Genomic DNA, 23,669 nt, shown 5'->3' with positions numbered 1-23,669 from the left:
TACCACAGCCACTTTGGGACTTTATTTTGAAAATCAAATTTCCCTAAATTTACCACAGCCACTTCCGTCGTTTGTCTACCCTTGCCTGAAGCTACCTGCTCAGAGTCTGCAGCTGGATACTATTGGAATATAGCGGTGTTTCTGAAGTTTCCAATTTTTCTGAACGTCATCGAATGCATCGTGACGCAAGGTGCAATGGTCTTGCGTTTTCTTTCGGCACTGTCACTTAGCTGACCTGCGGTCGGTTTCGATATTGGTGACGCATCCGTTACACATGATCCATTGCCGATGTGAATTGCACCGGGATCAGTTAAATAAAGCGGAAGCGGGAAGTAAACGCTGCTTGGCGGGACAGTCGAAGCGTTGGCGCCATTGGGGACGATTTACTTTGCGTTCGAAGTGTGAAGCAGTACGGCTCAAGTCCGGACTCCAGAGTGTATCTCATTCTTAAAAAAATATTAGCAAAGTCAAAATAACTGCTTCTTCGCAGATATGATGCAGTTGACGGACGGAGCGATAGAGGTATGCCTACTATATTTGTTTTTGTTCTTGTCCTTCGTGGTGTCTCAGCCCGGAACGTAACGTTAAAGCGAAGCTAGCTTAAAATTGACAAATGTTAGTGAAGTGTTTTTTTCAACCTGTAAATGTTCTAAATGTTTTTTTTTTGTCGTTGTCGTCGTCAGTCGGGTGAAAAACATTACCCGCTGATATTTGTTAAGTATAAACGTATTGTGTATAATCGGACACTTATTGACTGTATAACGTTGTTTTTTAGGCCTTGTCCAGCGGAAGCGGTGTAAACGACGCCATCCTTCAACTGGTGGTGAGTGTGTCTGTTTAACGCAATATTTGATGTCATATTTGACTAAAGTTTGTTGAGCTTCGGCACATAAAATTCTCACGAACCACCGACGAACGGAAAGTGGTACTAAAAGTACAGTATATACAGTATACAAGGTTGAGTATGTGTCTACTTACTTAGTATGAAATCTGCACTTTACACAAAGCAATGAATGGAAACGGGTGGATACCCAGGTTGATTATAAACTTGCCATTTAGTGGATGAGCATTTCATTGTTAAGGTTGTCGCTGGCATAGATAAGTGAACAGTGATATGCTATTCATAATAAATACTTTTAAGACAAATTAAGTGAAATTGGGAACAACTGGTTTAACATAACATTTAACATTACCTGCCGATCCACAAAAAACATTGAACCCATTAATCCAAAGCCAAGGCCTTTCAATTTGCATTAAAATGTCTTATATCAGTCTTTCACAACCCTTAAAAAATTGACATCAGTAAGAATAAGCATAATGTTATGATTGTAAATAGTTTCAAATCTCTAAATAAATTAAGATTGTTCAAAATTATTTACTGAATGACTCTTGTGGTAAAATGACAAAATCAAAACATCCAAACCAACAAATAGTGATGTGGTTTTTGTCTGAATTCTTGCAGCAATCCCAAATCAGCAAGCACGTTGATAACGTGTTAAAAATATAATTGCTTTTATTAAGGGTTCGGGTTGTTTGAATTCGGGACAGTTTTGTTTTAGTGCTTTAAAATATCACTTCCTTTCCAAATCAAAGTGATATAAATGAATTATTTCATTCTTCTGCTGTGGTAAGATATGATTGAGCGTGTTTATTACATCCATTCTTCCGTGGGTATCTATATGTGCCCTGCGATTGGCTGGCAACCAGTCCAAGATGTACCTATTGACTCCGACTCACCTGCAACATTCAGGACAAGAACCATGGAAAATGTATCGATTGAATGTAGAAATTTGTAGTTAATGACTTCCCCTTAATAAATGCATTAACCCTGATAGATACCTGCAATTATTTTATTCCAGAGCATCCGCAAGATTGAGGGTGGAAACGGTCCAGCTCGTTATCGTGTGATGATGAGCGATGGACGACACACCATGTCCTGTAAGTACAATGTACTTTTTTTCATCCTCTTACTCATCATTTAATATTAGTATCTTGTTTCCCTGGACTCTGTCATTTGCATTGTCAGGCAAAATGTGGCATTGTTACAAAAAGTGTTTTTCCTCTTCCTTACCCAGCATTCATGCTTTGCACACAACTCAATTTCATGGCCGAAGACAACCTGCTGGCCCCCAACTGCATTGTTCGTATCAAGAGACACGTGACAAATACTCTCAAGGATGGACGGTAACGCATCTCTCGTCTTATCTCTCTTAACTGGGACTGTTTGGACATGTTGTGGATACTTTGTCAGGGAGGTTAGCCTTAGTTTTACAAATTATTGGGAATTGGTTCAAGTACAACATTTTGCATTTGACATGCTTAATACCGGTAATCAATATTTGTTCATATTAATCTATATTTTTAATTATGTTTTGTTTTAATTGAACGTGAAACTATCTCTAATCTCTTCTTGGCCCTTTAGTGTCATAGCTTCTTCTTCATCTCTCTAATCTGCGATGCGGAGGGGGATTGTGAATCCCCATGAAAAGTTTCCAACCGTGAGGACTCCCAGAATTAGGGATAATAAGAAATTGTGCAATGTTTCCTTTTGAATTTCTTCAGTAATTTGGAAGATAATTTTGTGTGTTTGATCTTCATGTCAGACGTGTGGTAATCATTTTGGAGATCGAGGTCCTCAAGCCCGCGGCAGATGTCAACGGCCGAATTGGCAACCCAACTCCTTATAGCGATGGTAACGCTTCATGCAACTCAAAGCATTTTGATGTGAAATCATTTCTGCATCTAAACGAAGTGTCTCAAATGGGTGTGCGTGCAGGACAGGCTAAAGCCCCTCAGCAGGCCGCGCCGCCAGCTGCCCCTGTCAGCCGTCCTCCTCTTCAGGCTCAAATTGGAAATGATCGTGAGTCTTGCTTGCGTGAAAGACTTAAAAGTTGTTACATTTTTAAAGGTTTTGAATTGTGCTTTACATTGCCACGAACTATACTCTCACTGTATGTGACACCGTTATACAGACGTTTTGATTCATTTAATTTCACTCATGAGAAAAAAAATTCCGACATCTAAGGGGGAGCTGTGCGGAACACACGGACCCATTTTTTTCCTTTTTGAAGGTGACTGAATGAATGAATGAGTGAGTAAGCGGCTGAGATCAAACGTGTATTATACAACCCCAAATTCTAAGTTTGGATGTTCGTAAATGTAAATAAAACGCAAAACAATGATTTGCTAATCTTTTCAACCGATTTGCAATTGAAGACTCTATAAAGACAAGATATTTAAGTTTCAGACTAGCTTTTTATTTTCCAAAAATATTTGGAATTTGTTGCCTGTGATTCATTCCCAAAAAGCCAGATGCATGTTTACCACTTATACATCACCTTCCCTTCTTTCACATTGAAATAGCGTTTGGAAACCGAGGATTATTAATTGGTGAAGCTTGGATTTTTTTTTTTTTTGCCCCACCATTCTGGCTTCATGCATAACTCTGGTTTTGCGTTTCATAATGTGCCTCATATTTTCAATGGGACACAGGTCTGGACTGCTGGCAGACCAGTCTAATCTTCGCATTCTTTAACTACAAAGCCATAGTGTTACATCTAAAGCACAGGTGTCAAAATCAAGGCCCGGGGGCCAGATCTGGCCCGCCACATCATTTTATGCAGCCCATGAAAGGAAATCAAATTTCATGATGCTTGCTAAAATCTGTACCACAATTTCAAATTCTCATTTGTAATAACCAAGTGATACTATAAACATTTTCTTGTTACCAAACTCCTCATTACAGTAACTTAAATAATAGGTGAATAAACTGTTATTCTTGACTTCTTTATGTGGTTTCAGATATAACGGCCCTCCAAGGGAAACTGTAACTAAAATCAGGCCCGCAACAAAAATGAGTTTGACATCCCCAATCTAAAGAATGTGGCTGGGCATTCATTGTATTGCTGAATAATCAGGGACATCCCTGAAAAAAACATTGCTTGGATGGCTGCATATTTGTTCCAAAACTGGAATGTTCCTTTCAGCATTATTGGTTCCTCAACCGATATGCAACCTCACCCCATCCTTGCTTGGGAACAACTGAGCCTTTCAGAGATACTCCTTCTACATATTCAGTCATGACACTCCCTGGTTGCAATTTATCTGTTAACATGTGGAATGTCTTCCGAACTTTTTTTTTTTTAATTCCTCAATTTTTTTGTCTTTTGTTGCCCCTGTCAGAACTTTTTTGGCACGTGTTAACAGGCTCCAAATTCAAAAGGAGAGAATATTTACATAAAACAATGACATTCATAAATTAGAGCATTAAATCTTGTCTTTGTTGTGTGTTCAAGTGACTATACTGTCTCCTGAAAAGGATTTGGAAATCATTGTTGTGGTTTTGGTTTTACACAACATCCCAACTTCATTGGAATTGTGGATTGTAGTTCCGAAGTGGTTTTAAAAACTAAGTCAAAAATTACCCACAAGGCTTTGTACTTGAACCAGCAGATGGGAGTATTTCATCACTTTTCTAAATACTCGGTGCTAGGCAGGACATTTTATCAACCGCTTTGGCAAAGATTTCTCCATTTTTGAGCCTCAGAAATAGATGGTCACAAACCCTCCCACTTAAATGTTGAAACTGTGAGTGTCTTTGTGAGGGAATGCTCCCTTACGACGCTAACTATCACAGTGCTGGATGGCACCTCAACACAGAACCTGCACCGGGAGTGATCCAACTTTGAGGGTGTTCCCACTCCCTCTCTCGCTCTCTTCTTGGCTCTCTCGTGTCATTGCGTCTTCTTCATCCCTCTAATCTGCTATGCAGAGGGGGATTGAGTTTTGGGGCGGGCATCCTCCTCATCAGCACGGTCATTGTTGGTGTCTCGAGCCGTGGGCTTAATTACCTTAAATCCAGCCACTGGCCAAGTGGGAGGACTCAAACGGACACTTTGAACTCTAATCCTATGCGTGAGCTGCAGACACACACACAAATCTAATCGTCAAAGGGGGGAAACCTCACGTGTTTGTACCGCTCTTTCACACTCCCTGGGTGGAGGTAACAGTGTTTCACAGTCGCCTCTATTCTGTGAATCATCTCTCTCAATGCCAGGCTGCCATCTCGCACGCCTTTCTTTTTTTTTATGTGCTGCCTCCTTCTGCTGCACTTCAGATGCCAGCTGTACATTTACATGATCACCGATGACATTTTTGGCCCACTCATAAACACACATAACAGTGCTGGTCACCATCGCAGTGCTGTAATGCGGTGAAAATAGCTTCCCTGAAGTGAAAATGCCAAGTGCTGTATTTCCTCTGATACAGGGACTGCCAAAATTGTTGTACCACAAAAAAAAAAAAAGTAGTTGCACTGCCCTCACAACCACTAGGGCCGAACATTTAATTCAAATCAAATTGACATCGCACAAGTAGAAAGCAACTTGCAAATGCAGTGGGTGCAATTTTTGAAAAGATAAAACTTAGTTCAGGTTGGTTGGTAGGCGTTATATCAATCTGTCTATCTATCTCTGTCTGGCTATCTATTGTGTCTACTGAAGTTCAGTGCTTAAGAAGAGCAACCACATGTTTATATATCATAATTTCATGTAACACAATGAACTGAAGTGAGGAAAAACACAGATTGGTTTGGATTATTGTTGAAATCTGACACGATTTAGTGATTTGACGCCTCAATTGTTTGGAATTTTGAGTTGGCGTAAATGGTTAAGACTGCAGGTCAAAATGTTTAGCAGATTAACAACTCTAATTTGAAGTAGATAAACTTTCACATTAGGTCATGGTTCATTTGCTTTTATTTTAGTGTAAACCTAGCCAATAAGACCAAAACATGAATGTATAGTAAGACTGATATTGTTTATTGTAATTCAGATTCATTCAATGCTGGTATTTGTTTGACAACGCATGCAAAAACGACCTTGAAAAAGTAATTAAATTGCTTTATTAGATTATTTTTCAAAATCGTTCACAACTACCTGGGGCATTCAGCAGCTTGAAGCTTTTTATGCACTCTCCTGTACATTATATTAGCGTATTTACAATGACTACCCCTTACATTTGAGCAACAGGAAGCCGCCTTTCTTGAAGCTAAACTGAACACGAACTGTGAAACAAAGCCGCTGTAGCGCTCCTACTACTTACTGTGTGACTGTGCCAAAATGACTGCTGCGAAAAAGGTCATTGCAGCACCGGGTGAGTACATCTCACTCCGCTCTTCTTCACACGCCATTTAGCGCCCTCCTCCGCCTCCCTCCCCCCTCCAGTGAACAGAGCGGTCGGTAAAGATTTTGGGAAGAAGCCGGCCGCGCCCATGACGCCAGGGGGGCCCTCCAAAGTTCAGCCCATTGCCAGCCTCAACCCATACCTATCAAAGTACGTGCTTACCAAACCACTCTCACATGCAATGTTTGTATGAGCTAACTCCAGAATGTCGGGCGTTATCCATAATATCTGAGTGAGTAATGCATGAAAATATCAAATAGCGTTGTGTGTCACAATGTGCAGTCAGATATTTACAGCAACATATCGTAAATAGAGGTGTCTGCCCTCAGATGGACCATCTGCGTCCGCATCACCAACAAGAGCAGCATCCGCACGTGGAGCAACTCCCGTGGCGATGGCAAACTTTTCTCCATGGAGGTCGTGGACGAGAGCGTAAGTGTTATTCGTGCATATTTTTCTGTGGAAATGTACTACGCCTTGTTGTTCAACTTTCTTGTGGTTCCAGGGAGAGATCAGGGTGACCAGCTTCAACCAAGAAGTAGACAAGTTTTTTGGGCTCATCGAGGTTGGCAAGGTGGGGCTTTTTCAAAACTTGATGATAACTTCTTATACTGTAATTTATGGACTACAAGTAGTAGTAGTACGCTGCTTGTCCTTAATGCCTTATACTTCCATCCGTACGCTGTGGTCAGGTCTACTACATCTCCAAAGGCAACCTAAAGGTGGCCAACAAGCGGTTCACCTCAGTGAAGAACGACTACGAGGTCACCCTGAATGGCGAGACCTCCATCATTCCGTGCGAGGACAACTGCGATGTCCCCATGGTGCAGTGCGACTTCATCACCATCGGCGACCTGGAGAAGAAGGAGAAGGATTCCCTTGTGGGTAAGGAGATGTCTACTGAATCAAAACCACTTATCTCTTTCTTGCTGGCTTGTTCTCAGTTCACTGACCATGTCCTCCACAGACGTGATTGGCGTGTGCAAGAGTGTGGGTGAGGTGACCCGCCTCACCACGAAGACCAACCGGGAAGTGTCCAAACTGACGATTAATCTGATGGACGCATCTGGCAAGATGGTGATGCTCACGTTGTGGGGAGAAGAAGTAAGTAAAGATGATTCGTTCGTCCAGTTGCTAAAAACACACACCCTCCAAAATTACAGGTGATATGTTAGGTTGGGGCAAACCATAACCAAAGTTATGGTTTGCTTAAAAAAAAAAACAACCTAGCATATGTTACGAATTAAATATGGCACACATTCAACTACTGGCAACAGAAACACATATGACAAAGATTAACGTCCTTATAACGTCATTCATTAAATGTATTGTGCCACCCAACGTACTGTGGGAACTGAATGGTTAGATCTTAGGACACACCTGTGCAAAAATAAATGGAAAAAAAATCAAGGATGGAAATGATAGCACAACTTTTGGCCTCAGGAAAGGCGTTTGAGAATTCAGCAAGCTATGGCTTATTTCTTTATGCACATGCATTGGCTTTGCTTTCTGTGGGAACGGGCGTTACCGCCGGCAGACGACTCGCATTAGCATTTGCATCTTGCTTCGTTGTGCGCATCTCAAAACTTAGTTGGCCGCAAAGAGTTTCAGAATGGGCGGTTGGTTGTCTGGACTTGGCGAAATTCGAGTTTGTTCGTTGCAGTCATCTCAATAGTCAGGCATATCTCTTTATTTATTCACGTATTTGCGGTGTAGTAGAGCACCATGATACGACTTCACCTTATTTCGTCTTCATGGTCATGTGGGTGCCATCTAGTGTTCAGATAGAGAAACTACAGTTGACTATCTCAATGTTGCTGGAAGCACCCTTATTTTCCTTCTCCAACTTTTTATTGTACTTCATGAAATTAATGATTTAAATCAAGTGTGCCCAACCAGTCGGTCGCGATTGACCGGTAGCCCGCCAACTGGTCCCAAGTCGATCGCGGTGGGTCTAGGAGAAAATAGAAAAAAAAAACATGTATGTCTTTGTCTATGTTATTAATATTCTATTTTTGTGTGTTGGTGCACACTGCACCCTAAGCATCTTCTCAGTTTCACTTTCACAAAAAAAGTATTTCAGAAATAAAATAATATAACAAAGCAGGTCACCTTGAACCTACAGCGGTGTGTGACCTGCATCACCGGAAGTTGTTAGCGGTCAGCAGTCTGCGATTGCAGCTTGCGATCACAGCTGTTGCCTTATATCTTTTTTATTTTTATTATTCTCATTCAGTTTGTTTCATGTACAGTTCAGCGATGGCACTGGCAAAGAACATTTTAGACAGGCTCAACGTGATTGGCTTAAAATCTTGACCAATTACAAAGTTTTTTTGGAGGGGGATAAATGTACCGCTTATTGGCATTTTATTCTGCCAAATATCAGAACCTGCATTGACCTATTGGTTGAGCCCCAATTTGTATACAGACAATTAAAAATACCCCTTTTTAATTCCAGATTGCGTTTATTAGGACATGTCAATGACACAACCTTATCTTAATAGTAATCCTAGCTTTCATTTTCATTCAACACTCATCTGTTGTCATTTATTTTACAACCTCATATCCCTAAACAAGCTTGCTGCTTATCCGCCCACTATGGCCTTATGTTCTGTTCTTTTCTTCATTCGGTTTCAGAACTCCACTTTCTAAATGTCGTGGTATTGATCGATGTATATTGTTGCTCCAGATGTTGACTCTTTACCTGCATCTCGCTGGGACTGTGCTCAGGTTGCCCATTTTTATTTGTTCACGAAGGGGGAGAAAAAAAAACAGCCTCTCCTGTTTGTTTATCCGCTCTTTGCTGCAGGGACCTGCTGGAGCCACACAAGTTGGTTTCTGCCAAACAAAAAGTGCGAAGGATTTTTTTCCCCCTATGCTTTGTCTGTGCGAGTATTCACTTCTTAAGTGCTTTGTGTATCACTAAAATCCAAGTAAAATGTCTCTCTCTTAGGCTGGGTGGCTCAGGTATCCAGCCTATTGTGCCGATTGTGATTGGTTTTCTTTCTCTCAAGCGACACAAAAGGAATATGACTCATGGCAACGACCTTAGATTGGAGTCGGGCCTCTTCCAAGTGTCGATAAAAATCCGATGGAATTCCGAATAGTTGTTCTTTCCATATTATTGTTCACTGTGGCGTTCTCACATAATTTCAGTATATATTTTTGCTTGGTTGTGTGCCGTGAGATTTTTCAAAAATAAAATATACAGTATGCCTTGGCTCCGTAAATGTTTGAAAACACTTGTCTACACAAAAGAAGTAATTGAGCCAAAATAAAAAAAGAGAGGCTCCATTTTTTTTCCCTCTCCCCTAATACCCCCTCAACCTTTGTTGTGCAGGCGGAGCAGTTCAATGGCACCTCTCAGCCCATCGTGGCCATTAAGGGCGCCAAGCTGTCCGACTTCGGCGGGGTCTCACTCTCGACGTCCTTCACCAGCACCCTGATGACCAACCCGGACATCCCTGAGGCATACAAGTTGCGCGGCTGGTAAGCCCACAACAATCTCATCGATAATACACTTCGGGAAACCGCTTACCCTGTTCCGTCCTGTATACATGTGACATGGTGCTGTGAACAGGAAGTAGGAGACAATTTATACAATGTACATCCCAGGGCTTTTCCTGCCCTCTCTTTATTCCACCTCAATTCATTCCTCCTTGTTATGGTTGGAAGAACCGGAAGGAATGTCGCCTTTTCAATTTCCAAGTAAATATGAAGCATGTTGTTATTGTGACGATCAAGAATTTCCCTACATTGTCCGCATTGTGCTGTGGTTGGGTTTGGGGGCTGGGGGGGATTGCTGCAGCAGCGAAACGTTGCATGGGAATGGGAGTCATTCTTTCTCCGAGGAAGTGCATATGTTGGATTCCTCATCACCTCTGTATCTGCAGGTCGCATGAAATCTATGCTAATGTCCTTGTAACAAGAATGGTGTGTCACATTTTGCGTCATACGTGACGTCTCCCCAGCGCTGATGTGTCCATTTTCAGACGTGCATTTGCTTTTGCATCCAAAGGGTTTGTTTACACCAGCGACCGCATTCATGCACTGACGGAGAGCCGCTTGGAGATGGATCAAATAGTTCTGCCTTTGCAACGATGATACTGCTCGTTTGACTGAGACCGTCACACGATATGCGTTCAACTTGTTTACCGTCGTTAGTTTAGAGTGCTGTCCAAATCTACTGCATCACTAGGCTATGCGAACACAGTAATGTTTTATTACACGGGGTAATCAATTGTCCATTACAAACATTCAAGCTGTTTCTTATTCTCTATCACAAATGTAAAAACTGGAACCAAAGGGCGAAAGGGCTTACATTTTGAGCCCATTACTCCTTTTTTCCTTCTGTACTAGAAGTGTTTTCCACTTGATCGCAAGGAGCTATCTGCTCGATCACCATGAGTTGTGACTCTGCTTTGCAGCTAAGTGGGAGGCAAATTAAGAGCACTTAAATGGGACATCTTGACTGGCTCTAATTATTTGATGACGGTTTTTGCGCTTGCCCGCGAGGTCTCTCTGAATTGTAGATGATACTTCATGTCGTGGAAGACAGTCATTTGTCTGTACTCAAGAATCCATGGGTTACCTGATTAATTCATTATTGGGATTTTATTCTGCCCAATAACCATATTGGCCAAAAATAAAAATCCTTATTGGTTAGGCGCTCGTTTGTATTTAGGAGTTTAGTTTGATAGATGTTTTATTGCCGACAGAGTGTGATCGTAGGACAGCAGCGTATGCAAGTCGCAACAGGCCATTTTCTTATCACTAAGATGTCACAAGCCGGAAGCAGTCATTTGGAACAGCTGTGACTACGGCGCTAACTGAGCATACAGAAAGGCTACGTAACTTTACGGCAGTGTGCAAAAAAGTTCATTACACGCTGTCCAACCGTAACCTTGAAACAGGCTATAGTGGGACGCTAGTGAACCCACAACTCCTATTCAGCATGTGCGTGTGCATGCGCACGCGTCACTTTTCTTCAGCACAGGTTTGCTCCTCTGGTTCTCTAATTTACCCTCACAACAGCATCACTAAAACCAAAACATGTTAATTCTCTTGATGCTCAGTCAGCTGAAATCGAGCCCAAATCCGAATGGCACCACTTCCAAGGTTTCTTTTTTTTAAGCAGTTCCGCACCATATTACGGATAACGACAGAGAAGTGATTCCAAACCTTTTGTTTGTTGTGTAAGGATAATGTTCAGCATTCACTGCACCATGTCATGTTCCCCTTTTGCCTTTGCGTTCATTTGCGGTTTCCACAGTGTTGCTTGCGCATGGCATTCGGGCCGATTGTGTGCCTGCCCACAAGCCAAATCAGGTCTGATTGTTCTAAACCGAAGGAAACGTGGCTTTAGCGAGAAAAGGATTCCAAAAGGCTCTTCAGTGTAAGGCTGCCTTACATTCATACCCTTGTAATGCGCACCGTCTCATTGTGCCCGTTTCTTTCAGACATTACAAGGCCACCGCGCTTTGTTGCTGTTCTAATAATCCTTTGGCTCGGCTCGGCCGCCACACATATCCAGTGTCCCTTCTTTGATTGTTCCGTGATGGAAAACTGAATCAGGGAGCAAGTCAATGAGGCTCCCAATGACTCTTGTGATGATTCATTTCAGTCAGCCCTCGGGAGATGCTCAACTCTTTCAGGGTGTTCCTTTCAGCCATTGTTCGTTTCGCGCCGAGGCGTGACACGCGCGCGCCTTTGGGGACTTTTGTCTGAGGATTGTGTTTGCTCTATTGGTTATTGGCTGAAACGTCAAGGTATTAGCGGTGGCGCTTAGCGGGCACCTAAGTTACCTCTGCCAGGGCGGTTGTTTTCTTGTTTGTTTTATGAGCAGGATTACTCCAAAAATCCAGTGTCGATATCATTTAGGCCACAGAAAAGGCCATGAAAGGTTTGATGGACCACATAGAATTGCAAATTAAGAAACGTATTTCCCATGAAACATTCATCACAACCAACCATACACACACATGCATAGAAAAGAGAGGAGGTGATTTCGAAACAGCTGATGTCAAGAAGCAAAATGCACATATCTGCCTCAGAGAGTTCATTGCTTTCTCTATTCTCACTTTGGCCTCAAGTGGTGTTTGGCTGCCGACACACTGACATGAAGACAGCGCCACTTATCCTGAACGAGAGGAGAATATCTCCACTACCATGCGTGTTTGCTTGCAGCAATTGCTTTCAACACAATGGGCAGTTAAAGTTGGCCTTTTTTAAGCTTTGCCCCCCTTTGATGGCACAGCAGTCCAGCCCTCCATTCGTAGGTTGTAAATTCATGAGTCGACTTTGTTGCCGTCCCTACGGAGCAGCCACGAGTAGGTGAGCACCTGAGGAGTGACGATCCAAATTAAGATTGCTCGACCTTAGTGGAGGTCTGCGTTGTCTCATTTTCAATTTCATCTTGAAAGTAACTTCTCAATCTTTTGCTGTTGATATTCAGGTACAGCGATTTAGTCTTTGGTGGAAAATCCCTCAGTTGGACTATTAATGCTTGTCCAACTGCTCCAAATGGTTTCCAAACATCAAGGCGCCAAAACGTCAACCGTCTATTCTGGCTCTGATGCTCCCTCCCTCCCTCAGCAGAGTAGTTCTTGATTACATTGATACAGAAAAGAGTTGCTATTGTCAACCGTGTTCCTTGTGATATTTCACACATGCGTTGGTATTTTGTGCCAGTAGGTGGCAACAGCACATCTAGAAAACAAATTCAACCCTGACAGCCCCAAACATAGACCAGTACAGCCCTGCTTTGGGGTGAGTACGTCCATATACGGTTGGCGTCTTAAGTTTCTGTGTTGTCACCCAAGGCCAGGCCGATGTTTGTTGTCCGCCTTGCCGTCACTGATGTCCTTCACTCATCCGCCATGATGGGGAAAGAAGCAAACAAAGGCGCCTACACCGTAGCCTGGTGACCCTCACGCTTCCTTAGCATTCTGCTGTTATTTTAGCCCAATATCATCATGTTTTTTTTTGTTTTTTTTTTTTTAGAGCAGCACAGACTGAATGTGGGATTTTACTCTGTACAAGAGAGAATTCTTCCAAATTCAAGTGCGGTGGCAGCCCATGGTGCGTGTGCGTGCGTGTACTCATGCACGCAGTTGACTGCGTGTCAGGGACAGGATGGGCACGTTATGGTGCGGGTTTACTCTGCATGTTAAGTACCAAGCACTTTTTTTTTTAATCCCCGCCCCCTAAAAATCACTGTCGTCACTGACATACACAAATTGGATGGCCATATCAAACCAGAACAGCATACACGCAAAAAGTCTGAAGGACCCATGGCTGAAATTGAGCAAGATGGCCATTTTGGTTTGAAGCAGACAGTTTGGGCAAATTGCAGCATTATGTTGGTGTACCTAATGAAGTGCCTTTAATCTGCCATGTTTTGCAACGCATGGGTGACAACAAGGAGTAAACATGTTCACACAGGCTGTTTTCATATGATATGGTATCTTGGCGGTGATGAGATTACTCCCGGAGAACGCTGCTCGTACCTTCACACGTGTAAAATGTGTACACGTGTACCCGACAACCTACGGCCGCGCGGGCTCGTTTTTCCTCACCCACTTCCAAATGACACTTGCATGTTTCCTGCTGGATGTAATTTGTTTCATCGCAGCCGCTGTTGCATGACTGCGTACGCACCCATTTGTTTCCCCCCTCCCTTCTCATTTTCACCGCGTGGAGCCCGGGACACTGATTCCACCGATTTGCATCTTTTACCAAGAGTCTTATAATCCAGACCACCGTTATTTATTTGTTTATTTCTCCCACATTTCAACCTGTTCAGAAAATAGAGGTGAACACAAAGTTCCAACGTGCTTTAATTTTGAAAGTGATTGAAATAACAGGATACACCAATTCAAACAAGTAAAATCGGTGAGATGAACCGAAGGACAACCAAAAATGTGCAAACAGTTTTAAAGCCAACCTATTCACAGATCCGGTCTCACAAGAGATGCTGCCATCTTGCACGATTTCACCATGATGCCTTTAGTTTTCATTTGACTTTAAAGGGCACATTTTCACAGAAATCAGTTTTCAACTTTTTTTTTTCTCTCTCTCTACCTCAAGAGGTCCCACTGAACACCTCCCTTGGATGTTGAGCAAGGATGCCGTGCCTATCCATGTGGTGTCATTTCAGCATAACACTGAGGCCACGAGTTACTCACATTCGCAATCGAAAGTAAAACCTGCGCTTGCGTAAATCGGTTTGGTGGCATTCATCAGCAAAAAGTGGAACACGGCAGCTGGCGCGTTGCCTCAGCAACGCTCTGCTGCTTTAATGGGGATGCTTTCAATTAGTCTTGCCTTCAGGAGCAAGGCATGTATTTACAACCTGTCTCGAGCGCTGCTGTGCCTTGTGGCCCAACACATTAGTGATCACTTTTGATGTTGGTGACCATTTTAAACTCCTCTCCTATCCAATTGTTGCTTTTTTTTTTTTAACGATTCCCCCCACCCTTTGTTCCCTTCCTGTTGTCTTCTCTGGATAACAGGGGATATTCTGTGCGAAATTGGGTTTTTTGATATGGCTGCAAACAGCCCGACCCTGGATGACTTTGCTATCCCTCTTTTGATTTATCTCTCAAGCCTCCTTCACTTTCCACAAGCCATCAAACAGCACACACACAAAAAAATAATGTTCTGACTGCTCCTTGTTGGCAGACGTGTGGAAAAGATTGGGTCTTAGTTGTGACGTATTGAAAAAGCACACGCTGCACTCTTAACAGACACGGTTGCCTCAATTAGGCAGGATTAACACGACGGTTCTAAGCAGTCAAACCAAGTTGGTTGAAAAAGAATCTTCAAGCTGAGGAGAAGGCTAAAATCTTTCTCAGTTTAGCTCATCTGTCTATGATACCTGGTTCACAATGGGGCTCATTTGTGCCGATCCCTAATACAGTAGGTAATAAATATGAGTCCTGGAATTCACTCCAGATTTGATTTTTTTTTTTTCCTGTCATATGTGGCAATCGGGTACCTGTATGCTGAAACAAGGAAGTGAAGAGCACGCTGTCGCAGCAGCCAGGCTACGCAAAGTGCTATAGCCGACCCAAAGCTAAATGTGAAGTGTAATGGCTCTTTTTTTTTAATTTAAATTTTTTATAGCGGGTTCCAGACCATCTCTCATACTAAACACCAAACCGTTTGACCACGGTTTTCGAATGACTTGGACCAAACGTTAACGCTCAGCTTGTTCCCCATCACTGCTTAGCACCAAAATGTATGCTGCTTTGCAGGTTTGACAAGGAAGGCCACAGCATGGAAGGAAAGTCTGTGACCGAGTTGAAAGGAAGTGGCGGCATGGGAAACGCCGTGTGGAAGACCTTGGCTGATGTGAAGGCGGAGAACTTAGGACACGGAGAGAAGGTACGAGGCCTCGATGCTTCTTGAATTGACACTTGCGGCCTGCTCTTTGCGGATGTTTAAGCACACGCGCCGAGAATTTCCGAAGTCAAACGAACGCCCACGCACAGGCTGACGCGCACGCCGCAGGTGAATAGTCTCTCCTCGGTGTAACCTTGTCAAATTACAAAGGTTCTTTGCCGCCAGCAGCCCTGATGAGTCTTTACAATCAACCAACTTAGTAAATCGCAGCAAAAGCGGTTATGTATACCGAAAAGGTTCCCGATCTCGTCTTCCAGCTCATTAATCTGCTGTCTTTGCCGTGTGCCTGTTTGCTCTTGCTGAAAGTCACATTTATCTCTGCTATCGATTACATATACCCACCAACCCTCCATTCGTTGCCCTCTGTAATGAAATTACCGCCCGTGGATGAGTACAATAATATGTGCTCTTTAATTTCCTCACTGCTTGTTTGCACTGCAAAGGGAAATGGTGTTCGCAGAAGTGTATAAATCAACTGGAGCGGAAAATGACGGCTGGCTCTGAGGTATTAGCAGACAGCGTTTCACCCGATTTAGCATGCGCCCCACGTTCGGAAATCACTATGTTGACGGGGATTAAGTTAGGTAAAGAGCAGATTGTGGAGCGATAACACGGACACGCGAAGCAGGGCGCAAACATCAGTCTTGAGCTTCTCTCGTCCTTGATAACTACATTTTCAGTTGACACAGTGACAAAAATTAGAACAAAGACCTTCTGACGTAGGTGGTGATTCGTTGATGTCAAACCGCCGCAGGAGGCTTACCTGAGATCAGATTTTTTTTAAAAATATGTTTTGGGGCTTAATTTTTTTTTTTATAGCACTTTGTATGCATCGTTGGTTGTATCTAAAGCGCTCTCTGAATAGTGCGATACCTTCAAATAAGGTATTGCTACTCGCCCATCCCGAGGCAGGCACCCCAATGCATGTCTAAAGGTCCAGTTAAGTCCACAATTGCCAAAATTGTCCCCACTGTACCACATCGTGAAACTGTTGACTCCGTGTCTCGTTAATTCTTTCTTGGGCAATCCACACCGTCCCGATTCCCTGTCACTCAGGTGAAGGCCTTCCTCATGCTTCCACAGAAGAAGAGGTGTTGACCCCTGGTCGATGGAAGCTCGCGCTCTTCCAATGTGATGACAGAGCAGCTAAGCCGAGGCTATCGAGCCAAACATTATGGTCAAGGCCTCTGAAGACAGTCCTTCCCAAAAGGAAGTCCGGTGCGATGAATTGCCCCTTGTCACCAAGTGTCAGTGCCGCAAACGCCCACCTCCTGCCCCCTGTGACAGTTACCTGCCCCCTCTGGTCAGCGTCACCCTAATTGAAGAGGGATTTGCTTTATTACTGCCGCCTCTATTGAGAGGCAAAAAAAAAAATGGCATGGACTACTTCTACGCAGCGCCATCCGCCACAGCTTTGTCAGCTGTGACATGTCATACTCCAACCGCCGCCGGTTTATCTAAACAGTGACATTTCGGTTTTATGTACCCTGTTAATTAGAGTTAAATATCACTCGTCTTACAACACAATGACTAGAATATGGGAACATGATATATGGGCCTCAGCCGGGGATTTTTGCCTTTGGAACAATCCTTTGTATTGTATCCCACTGACGCGAATGCTTTGGGGGGGATACATTGGACTGGTTGTCCCTCTGACCCATGCCACAAAGCATATTTGGGCCCCAGGACGCAAGTTTGTATCATTTGGAACCAATTGTGGGGTCCCCCCTTGCCCCCCTGCTCATAACAGTTTCAATAAAATTGGCCTCATCTGAATATTTCTACTTGTTTTACCATTTGGAATCAAATACCCTTTGGATGAACTAATCACCAGCACAGTTTTCAGCTCCAGCAACAGTGTGACGTCTCGCCTCCAAAAAGCTCCTCCGATTAAATGGATCGGTGTACAACAATCACTTAATTGGTTGTATCCGTAGGAAAGGTGCCTCCCACTTTTCAATTCTTAATTTCTGCACCTCCGCTCGTTTTCGTATTCATCTCTTTACGAATGTGAAATCCATTTCCCCTGCTCTGGGTATTTTCCATGCCGACAAGGGACGTCTCCGAAAAGCTATTTATGTGCAGCCGGTGTCTCGGGCTTGCGAAGGCAGCGAGTGCTCATTTGCATCGGTGCTATAAGGATTCTGCTGCACCAACGCTGCACACTGTGCGGTAAAAAAAAAAAAAAAAAAGACCAAAACAAAACTTGAAAATCGTTCTCGTGTGTCTTTTGTGCTCTTCTTCATGCTTGGAGCGTAGAAAGGTAATGAAAGAGTTTAAGCTAAGTACACATCGAATTTTAACATTTGCTCTATTCTTTTTTTTTTTCTTTTTTTTTTTTAAGTGGATGCGATTTTTCGAATGTAACACTATTTTTGAGCTCTCTGATAATCAGACCTTTTCTGACTTAAAATAAATGGCAGGGGCGATACTTAAATCCAAATGCGTGCAGCCCACATTTAAAGGCATTCATGGGTTTTCTTTTTGCCCATTTTTTTGTTTGTTTTTAGGCCGACTATTACACATGCATCGGCACCATTGTGTACATGCGTCAAGATAACTGCCTCTACCGGGCGTGCCCAACTCCAGACTGCAACAAGAAGGTGGTGGACCAGTATAACGGGATGTACCGCTGCGAGAAGTGCGACAAAGAATTCCCCAACTTCAAGTACCGCCTTATCCTATCAGTGAGTGACTCAGCACTGTGCTCCCTCAGGCCAGAGACACAGTGATGTGCATGCATTTTTTTATTTTTTTGTTTGGATGATAGATTATGCACTAAAAAAAAAAATCCACGTCGACATGGAGATAAATGGGAGTTGTTTTAAAAAAATGCTGTTCAGGGAAAATGCCCCCATGTGGATTGAGATAAAAAGTCCCTGCCACAGAAATGCTGATATAAGCAAATGTTTGTCCTTAACACAAGATGTCACTTTCACCGTCTTTCTTCTTCTGTGGTATCAAGCCACCATCTCCTCTTTCCTTCATTGTTGTTCGAGTCACAGATGAGATCTGCGCTCTACTCTATTATTCGTTTTTGGTTGATATGTGTGAAATTGATTTCCCATGTTTTGATGCTCTGGAGGCAAAATGAGGTGCACTACGTGGGTCCAAGCACATTGGGATGCTGTGGATTGCAAATATTCTTTTTGGCATTATTTGGCACGTTCAAATGACAGTGTTACTAGCCTATTGGCAACCTCGCCTCACCTTTTTGCTGTTTATGTGCCCTGTCTAAGATTAGAGCACAAACATTGTGGATTTATTTATTTATTTTAAAGGATGATGCCCATTCCAACATTTGGCGGAATTAAATCAGGTAACTGATTAATTGGCAGATTAATTTCAAAAGAATATAACTAATATAACTTTTTGGGGGTCAGGCAGAACATTTGACAGATTTGCAATATTTTGTCCTTGGGTATTTTTTAACTTCATAGCTGAGAGGAATGTCAACATTAATAAAAAAAAAAACATGCAATAAAGTATGAACTGGTGCATTTATCTTGAGATTTAGGCCAGAGATGTATGCTTTATATCAGCAAGATAATGACTGATGCTACTGTCAAAATAATATTTATGCAGCCCTCTGATGCCCTTAAACATTAAATCACATTTCTTCCTTTCCATTATTTTCTTCGCCGGTAAGTGATGACTTACATCAGGGATGGGCAACTTAAATAATAGATGATGCCACAATTTTTCATCAGCGCGACTCGGGTGGGGCCACATAGGATAACACACCTCCTCAGCAGATGTCTGACAAAAACAAACAAAAAAAAAACAATTTAAAAATGGACGAAATATGTGCATGTCTGTTTACATTGAACCAATGTATATATTTTTGTCATCTTAAATTTCATGCTCAGTGCATGTATAAAATTTCCATGCTTTAACAAAAAAGGGTTCGAAAAGTCAACAAAAATACCCTTTAATTTACTCTACGAGGAGCGCACAACACTGCTGAACAGCAAACCACTGTTAAATGCAGTAACACTTTTTTTTTTTTTTTTTTTTTGCTTTTCATTTCAAAATCTGTTCACTTGAAAGTTATTATTCAGGTACTGTTTGTCCTTCATGTCATTCCAAAACCGCCGAGCGTTAAACCTACTCACATTGTAATATACGGCAGTATAATCTTGGACCAGCGCAACTCGGCCATGTCTGCCATCTAGTGCTTCATGTTGATACTACAACTACACTTAATGAGTTTCAAAGGAAGTATTTTGCAACGAAAGTGAGGTGCTTCATTTAGGCAGGCCATGTCTAATTGAATAGGCCTTTGCCACTGTATTATGGCACCTGCAGGCAGTTTTTAGTGTGTCAATTACTCAGATTTTCGCTTTTCGCGGCAGTTTCATTACCAGAATTAAAACGGACCTCCCGAGTCTTACTCTTTGTGTCACTTTTTGTGTTTGCCAGGCCAACATTTCAGATTACACCAACAACCAGTGGGTGACTTGCTTCCAGGAGACCGCCGAGGCCATTTTGGGCCAAAACGCAGCTTATCTGGGACAGCTGAAGGAGTCGGTAAGACGCTTTTTTGAGCTTTATTCCGGTGCCTCAAGTTTCATCTGTTGGAAAAAGAGTGTGTTTGTTTTCAGAATGAAGCAGCGTTTGACGAGGTCTTCCAGAAAGCCAACTTCAGCACGTTTGTGTTTCGCAACAGAGTGAAGCTAGAAACGTACAATGTAAGTACGGCAGGTTCTGGTGATGTGTATCAACTGCTTGGCTCCTATTGCAGGACTCTTGATGATGTAATTCTTGGTAAACGGACTTAAAGAACAGAGGGGGCCTGTGCGGCCCGCGGGCCATACTTTGCCTAACCCTGTTTTTAAGTGTGTACAAAGACCGCGAACATGTTGGCTTTCCATTCACGAGCATATCGACCCCACTCTCCTTTGGCCTGCCAAAGCTGCTCATTTCCCAGCGCTTTTAGAAAGAGACACGCGCAGCTTTGTCGCAGTCACACAGATCGAGTTTTGTTTTGCGGCGCATAAAAGAATTGATTGGGCTGGGCCTCTGAGCAGGAAGTCTGGAGCGCAGCCAGCGACCAGCATCCTCCTGCGTCGCACACGCCGCCAAAACTTTACTCGGTTCTTCAGTAGAGACACCTGCAAAAGCGCCTCCTTTTCATGACTGCGGGCCAGCCGTTGTGTCGTCATCAGCTTCAGTTGAGAGGATGGCTGGCCAAACTGTTTCTTCCAATAGAGAAAAATCAAGGGGATGCGAGAGCCACTTTGACGTTCTTCACATTGAATTGACAGTATTTGAAACACTTTATGTAATCCGTCGGTATTGGTTACAACACTTGCGGACGCAGGATACAACAATAATCACACGCATACATTCTTTGTCCGCTACGAAAAACGACTACTATTGCGGCTTTCTTGCAAGGCTCTCATCATATCAGTGTAGTACCGCTTCCCCCTTGTGGCCAAGGCAAGCACAGCAGAATGAACAACACAATGCCGCTTGCATAATACACAAAAGTATGAAATTCTCTGCATTCTTTTTTAAGTGTGTTATTCAAAGTACAATGTAGAGTGTGATTTTTCATATTCGAGCACAGTCCCCCTACTTTTTCGAGACCCTGCTTAAAAAAACTATCACAAACAAAAAAATGGACGCCGAGCGATTGGCACATGGGCGATAGTTTGGTAGTTCGAGTACAGTCCCGAGCAACCTTTGCTTGTTTTATAGCTGCCCTTTTGAGACCAGCGTACCGTCATCATAACACCATTAAGGCACGAATATGCTTTCTCGGCATATCTGAAGGTCGTTTGATTCTTATAGCCGTAAAGAGAAAAGTCTCCACGCAGTCAGTAATTAGAAATAAATTCCAATGTAGCAAAAGTACTGTTGGGAAAACATTCTCGCCAACAAGCGGTACCCTGACTTCACTGACAAATGTATGTAATTAAGATGTCTTTAGATTGGATTTGGGTCTCTTTCAAATGGCGATAAAACATCTGACACATATCTGATATCTGCCCATGTGAAATCAACAAACGCAATTTATAACTTGACAGTTTTTAAACAATCGCGTCTGCACTAACAACAAATACATGCATATTTAAAAAGAGTGAAAGAAAAAGATTGTCTAAATATGCTCGAAAAACTTTTTTTTTTTTTTTTTTTTTACATCCATCTTGTTGGACTTGTCATCTTTTAGGCCTGATAAACTATCACACTGCCATTTTTGCATTCATGTCATCTACATGCTGCGTCCTCTTGCATCATAATAAGCGAGCAGCAGTGCGGCACACTCGTTCTTGAACGAGGGCACCAGACTGAAGGCGAGCTTGTTTTTTTTTTTTTTTTAAAGTGGTGAGGGGGAGAATGTAGACAAAACGAGCACGACCTGTGTGCTTGGGGGCGGGGATAATGGCTGACCTTCGCTGTCTCGATGGCTGAGGGGCCGCTCTTGAAGTGGACGAATAGGATGTTCCATTATCGGTCCCACACTGTATTTGAATCGTTGTTACATAAGGATGCATTTTCAGTCACCGAGCGATTTGGTTCACAAAAGGATGAACATCTTTTTAAGGTTGTTGCAAGCACTGGATGTGGAGGCAGGATGCTGATAACGATAACCGCATAGAAAGGAACAATTGAAATACCACTAATGGATTCCAGCAAAAAAAAAAAAAAAGTGCGTTTTTAACAAAGAAAAAAAGCATTGCATTGTAAAATATACAAAGGTACACCATGGGCTGGTCGCCATCCAATCACATCTCGAAAAACAAAATTCGCTCACAGAAAATTTTCAGCTGGCAATGGCCCAAAAGTACATTTTCGTCCGAATGTGTTTTGTCACCGAAACAGCCCGGCTGAAACATCATCATGCTATGACTTCAAATTTTGCTCACATCTCGAGATGATTAAATTTGGCCAGGTAACCACTTGTATCCCAACAAACTTGGTCAGTCAAGGCAAAGTTGATGTACGTATCGTCAGCACCCTAAAAAAAAAAAAAAAAAAGCCAGGCCTTTTTATTTTTTTTTTGCCTTTGTTGTTCTTCAGAAAGACTGAGCCACATTCTGATTATATGCATGAATAATTTCGGTTTCAAAAAGATTGCCAAAAAATGACTTTAGGCTATTATTTTAAGAGGCTGACAATATTTCAATGTCGTCTGCTAGGACGAGTCCAGAATCAAGGCGACGGTGATGGAGGTGAAGCCCGTGGACCACCAAGAGTACAGCAGAAGGTTGATCATGAACATCAGGAAAATGGACGCCAAGTAAAAAAAAAAAAACCCTCAAGAAGCATCTTAAAAATATGTTTTGCGCATTGAGAAAGTGTGTGGGCAGTTCCTGTGGTTTTTGATGGGGGGGGTTTCCCGTGCTTTATTTTTCTTCATGTTCTTGAGAGTAATCCTCTTGGCCCCGAAACAGAGTGACTGTTTGGCCTGTCTTGTTTAAACATTTTCTCGTTCTGTAAGCACGGTCACGCCAGCACAAGCAAAACAGTGCCGCGTGTCTTAAGTTGGTTGTCTCTTGCCGGCAAAAGCGTTCACGGCAGGAGAACCCCCACCCCCACCCCAAGCCCCGCTTTTCACAAGCTGCAAGTGGCTGTGCTTGCCCTGATAAGTCTTGTTTATTCTCAGAGTTCGTTTTCTGACTTGCAAGCACAGCGCGCTAAGGAGATCATCTTCGATTGAAAAGAGGTTGCGTTGTTTCTGTAAGATGCTTCTGCATTTGACTTGTTTTTCCTGTAGTTGTCGAATCAAGTCACCGGGTTTGTTGTTCATTTACTTGTTTTGTGTGATGTTGTTAAAATGAGAAGCTGTTCCAGCAATAATAATAAAAAAGAAATACTACTTTCTTTTGGACTAAGTATGCCTTTCTTTGTGATGTATCGTAAATGGTCGGGGCTGTTTTCTTTGGCATATGTTGTAATGTGTTAAAAAAAAAAAGCGACTGATTCAAATGAATAAAAGCTCATGGCAGCAGATTAAATTGGCCGTTTGATTAACCGGTCGGGCCCTAGACTACATAGTGGGCCACTAAAAGTTGTCCGGTGGGCCCATGGGCTGGACACCTCACCAAGAATAGTAACAAGTCAAATATTGATCC

General features: G+C 42.7%; 1 protein-coding gene across 2 annotated transcripts; it reads left to right on the top strand.

The window, feature by feature from the left end:
• The first annotated feature begins 256 nt into the window (after positions 1 to 256).
• On the top strand, positions 257 to 23,429 carry rpa1 (replication protein A1). 2 transcript variants are annotated; one of them, XM_019874353.1, is made up of 17 exons: positions 257 to 522; positions 776 to 823; positions 1,860 to 1,938; positions 2,076 to 2,184; positions 2,604 to 2,692; positions 2,777 to 2,860; positions 6,225 to 6,333; positions 6,513 to 6,615; positions 6,689 to 6,757; positions 6,876 to 7,068; positions 7,151 to 7,287; positions 9,524 to 9,672; positions 15,441 to 15,570; positions 18,099 to 18,275; positions 20,011 to 20,118; positions 20,193 to 20,279; positions 22,734 to 23,429. In XM_019874353.1, the coding sequence occupies exons 1-17, from the start codon at positions 493 to 495 to the stop codon at positions 22,836 to 22,838; spliced, it is 1,806 nt and encodes a 601-aa protein (XP_019729912.1). In that variant the 5' UTR covers positions 257 to 492; the 3' UTR covers positions 22,839 to 23,429. The 2 variants fall into 2 exon arrangements, with proteins under 2 accessions (XP_019729912.1, XP_019729911.1); XM_019874352.1 differs by having other exon boundaries at positions 6,195 to 6,333.
• Positions 23,430 to 23,669: the final 240 nt, after the last annotated feature.

Source organism: Hippocampus comes, unplaced genomic scaffold (genome assembly GCF_001891065.2).
Source record: "Hippocampus comes isolate QL1 unplaced genomic scaffold, H_comes_QL1_v1.1 scaffold125, whole genome shotgun sequence".
NCBI lineage: Eukaryota > Metazoa > Chordata > Actinopteri > Syngnathiformes > Syngnathidae > Hippocampus > Hippocampus comes.
Note: the sequence above shows the minus strand (reverse complement) of the source record. Positions and strands in the feature narration are given on the sequence as shown.

Excerpts from the sequence above, each read along its gene's own strand:
- rpa1 (XM_019874352.1), top strand. The coding sequence starts at position 493 with ATGATGCAGTTGACGGACGGAGCGATAGAG. Across the intron at positions 6,334-6,512 it reads CTCAACCCATACCTATCAAA|ATGGACCATCTGCGTCCGCA; the intron begins GTACGTGCTTAC and ends GTCTGCCCTCAG. Across the intron at positions 6,616-6,688 it reads TGGAGGTCGTGGACGAGAGC|GGAGAGATCAGGGTGACCAG; the intron begins GTAAGTGTTATT and ends TTGTGGTTCCAG.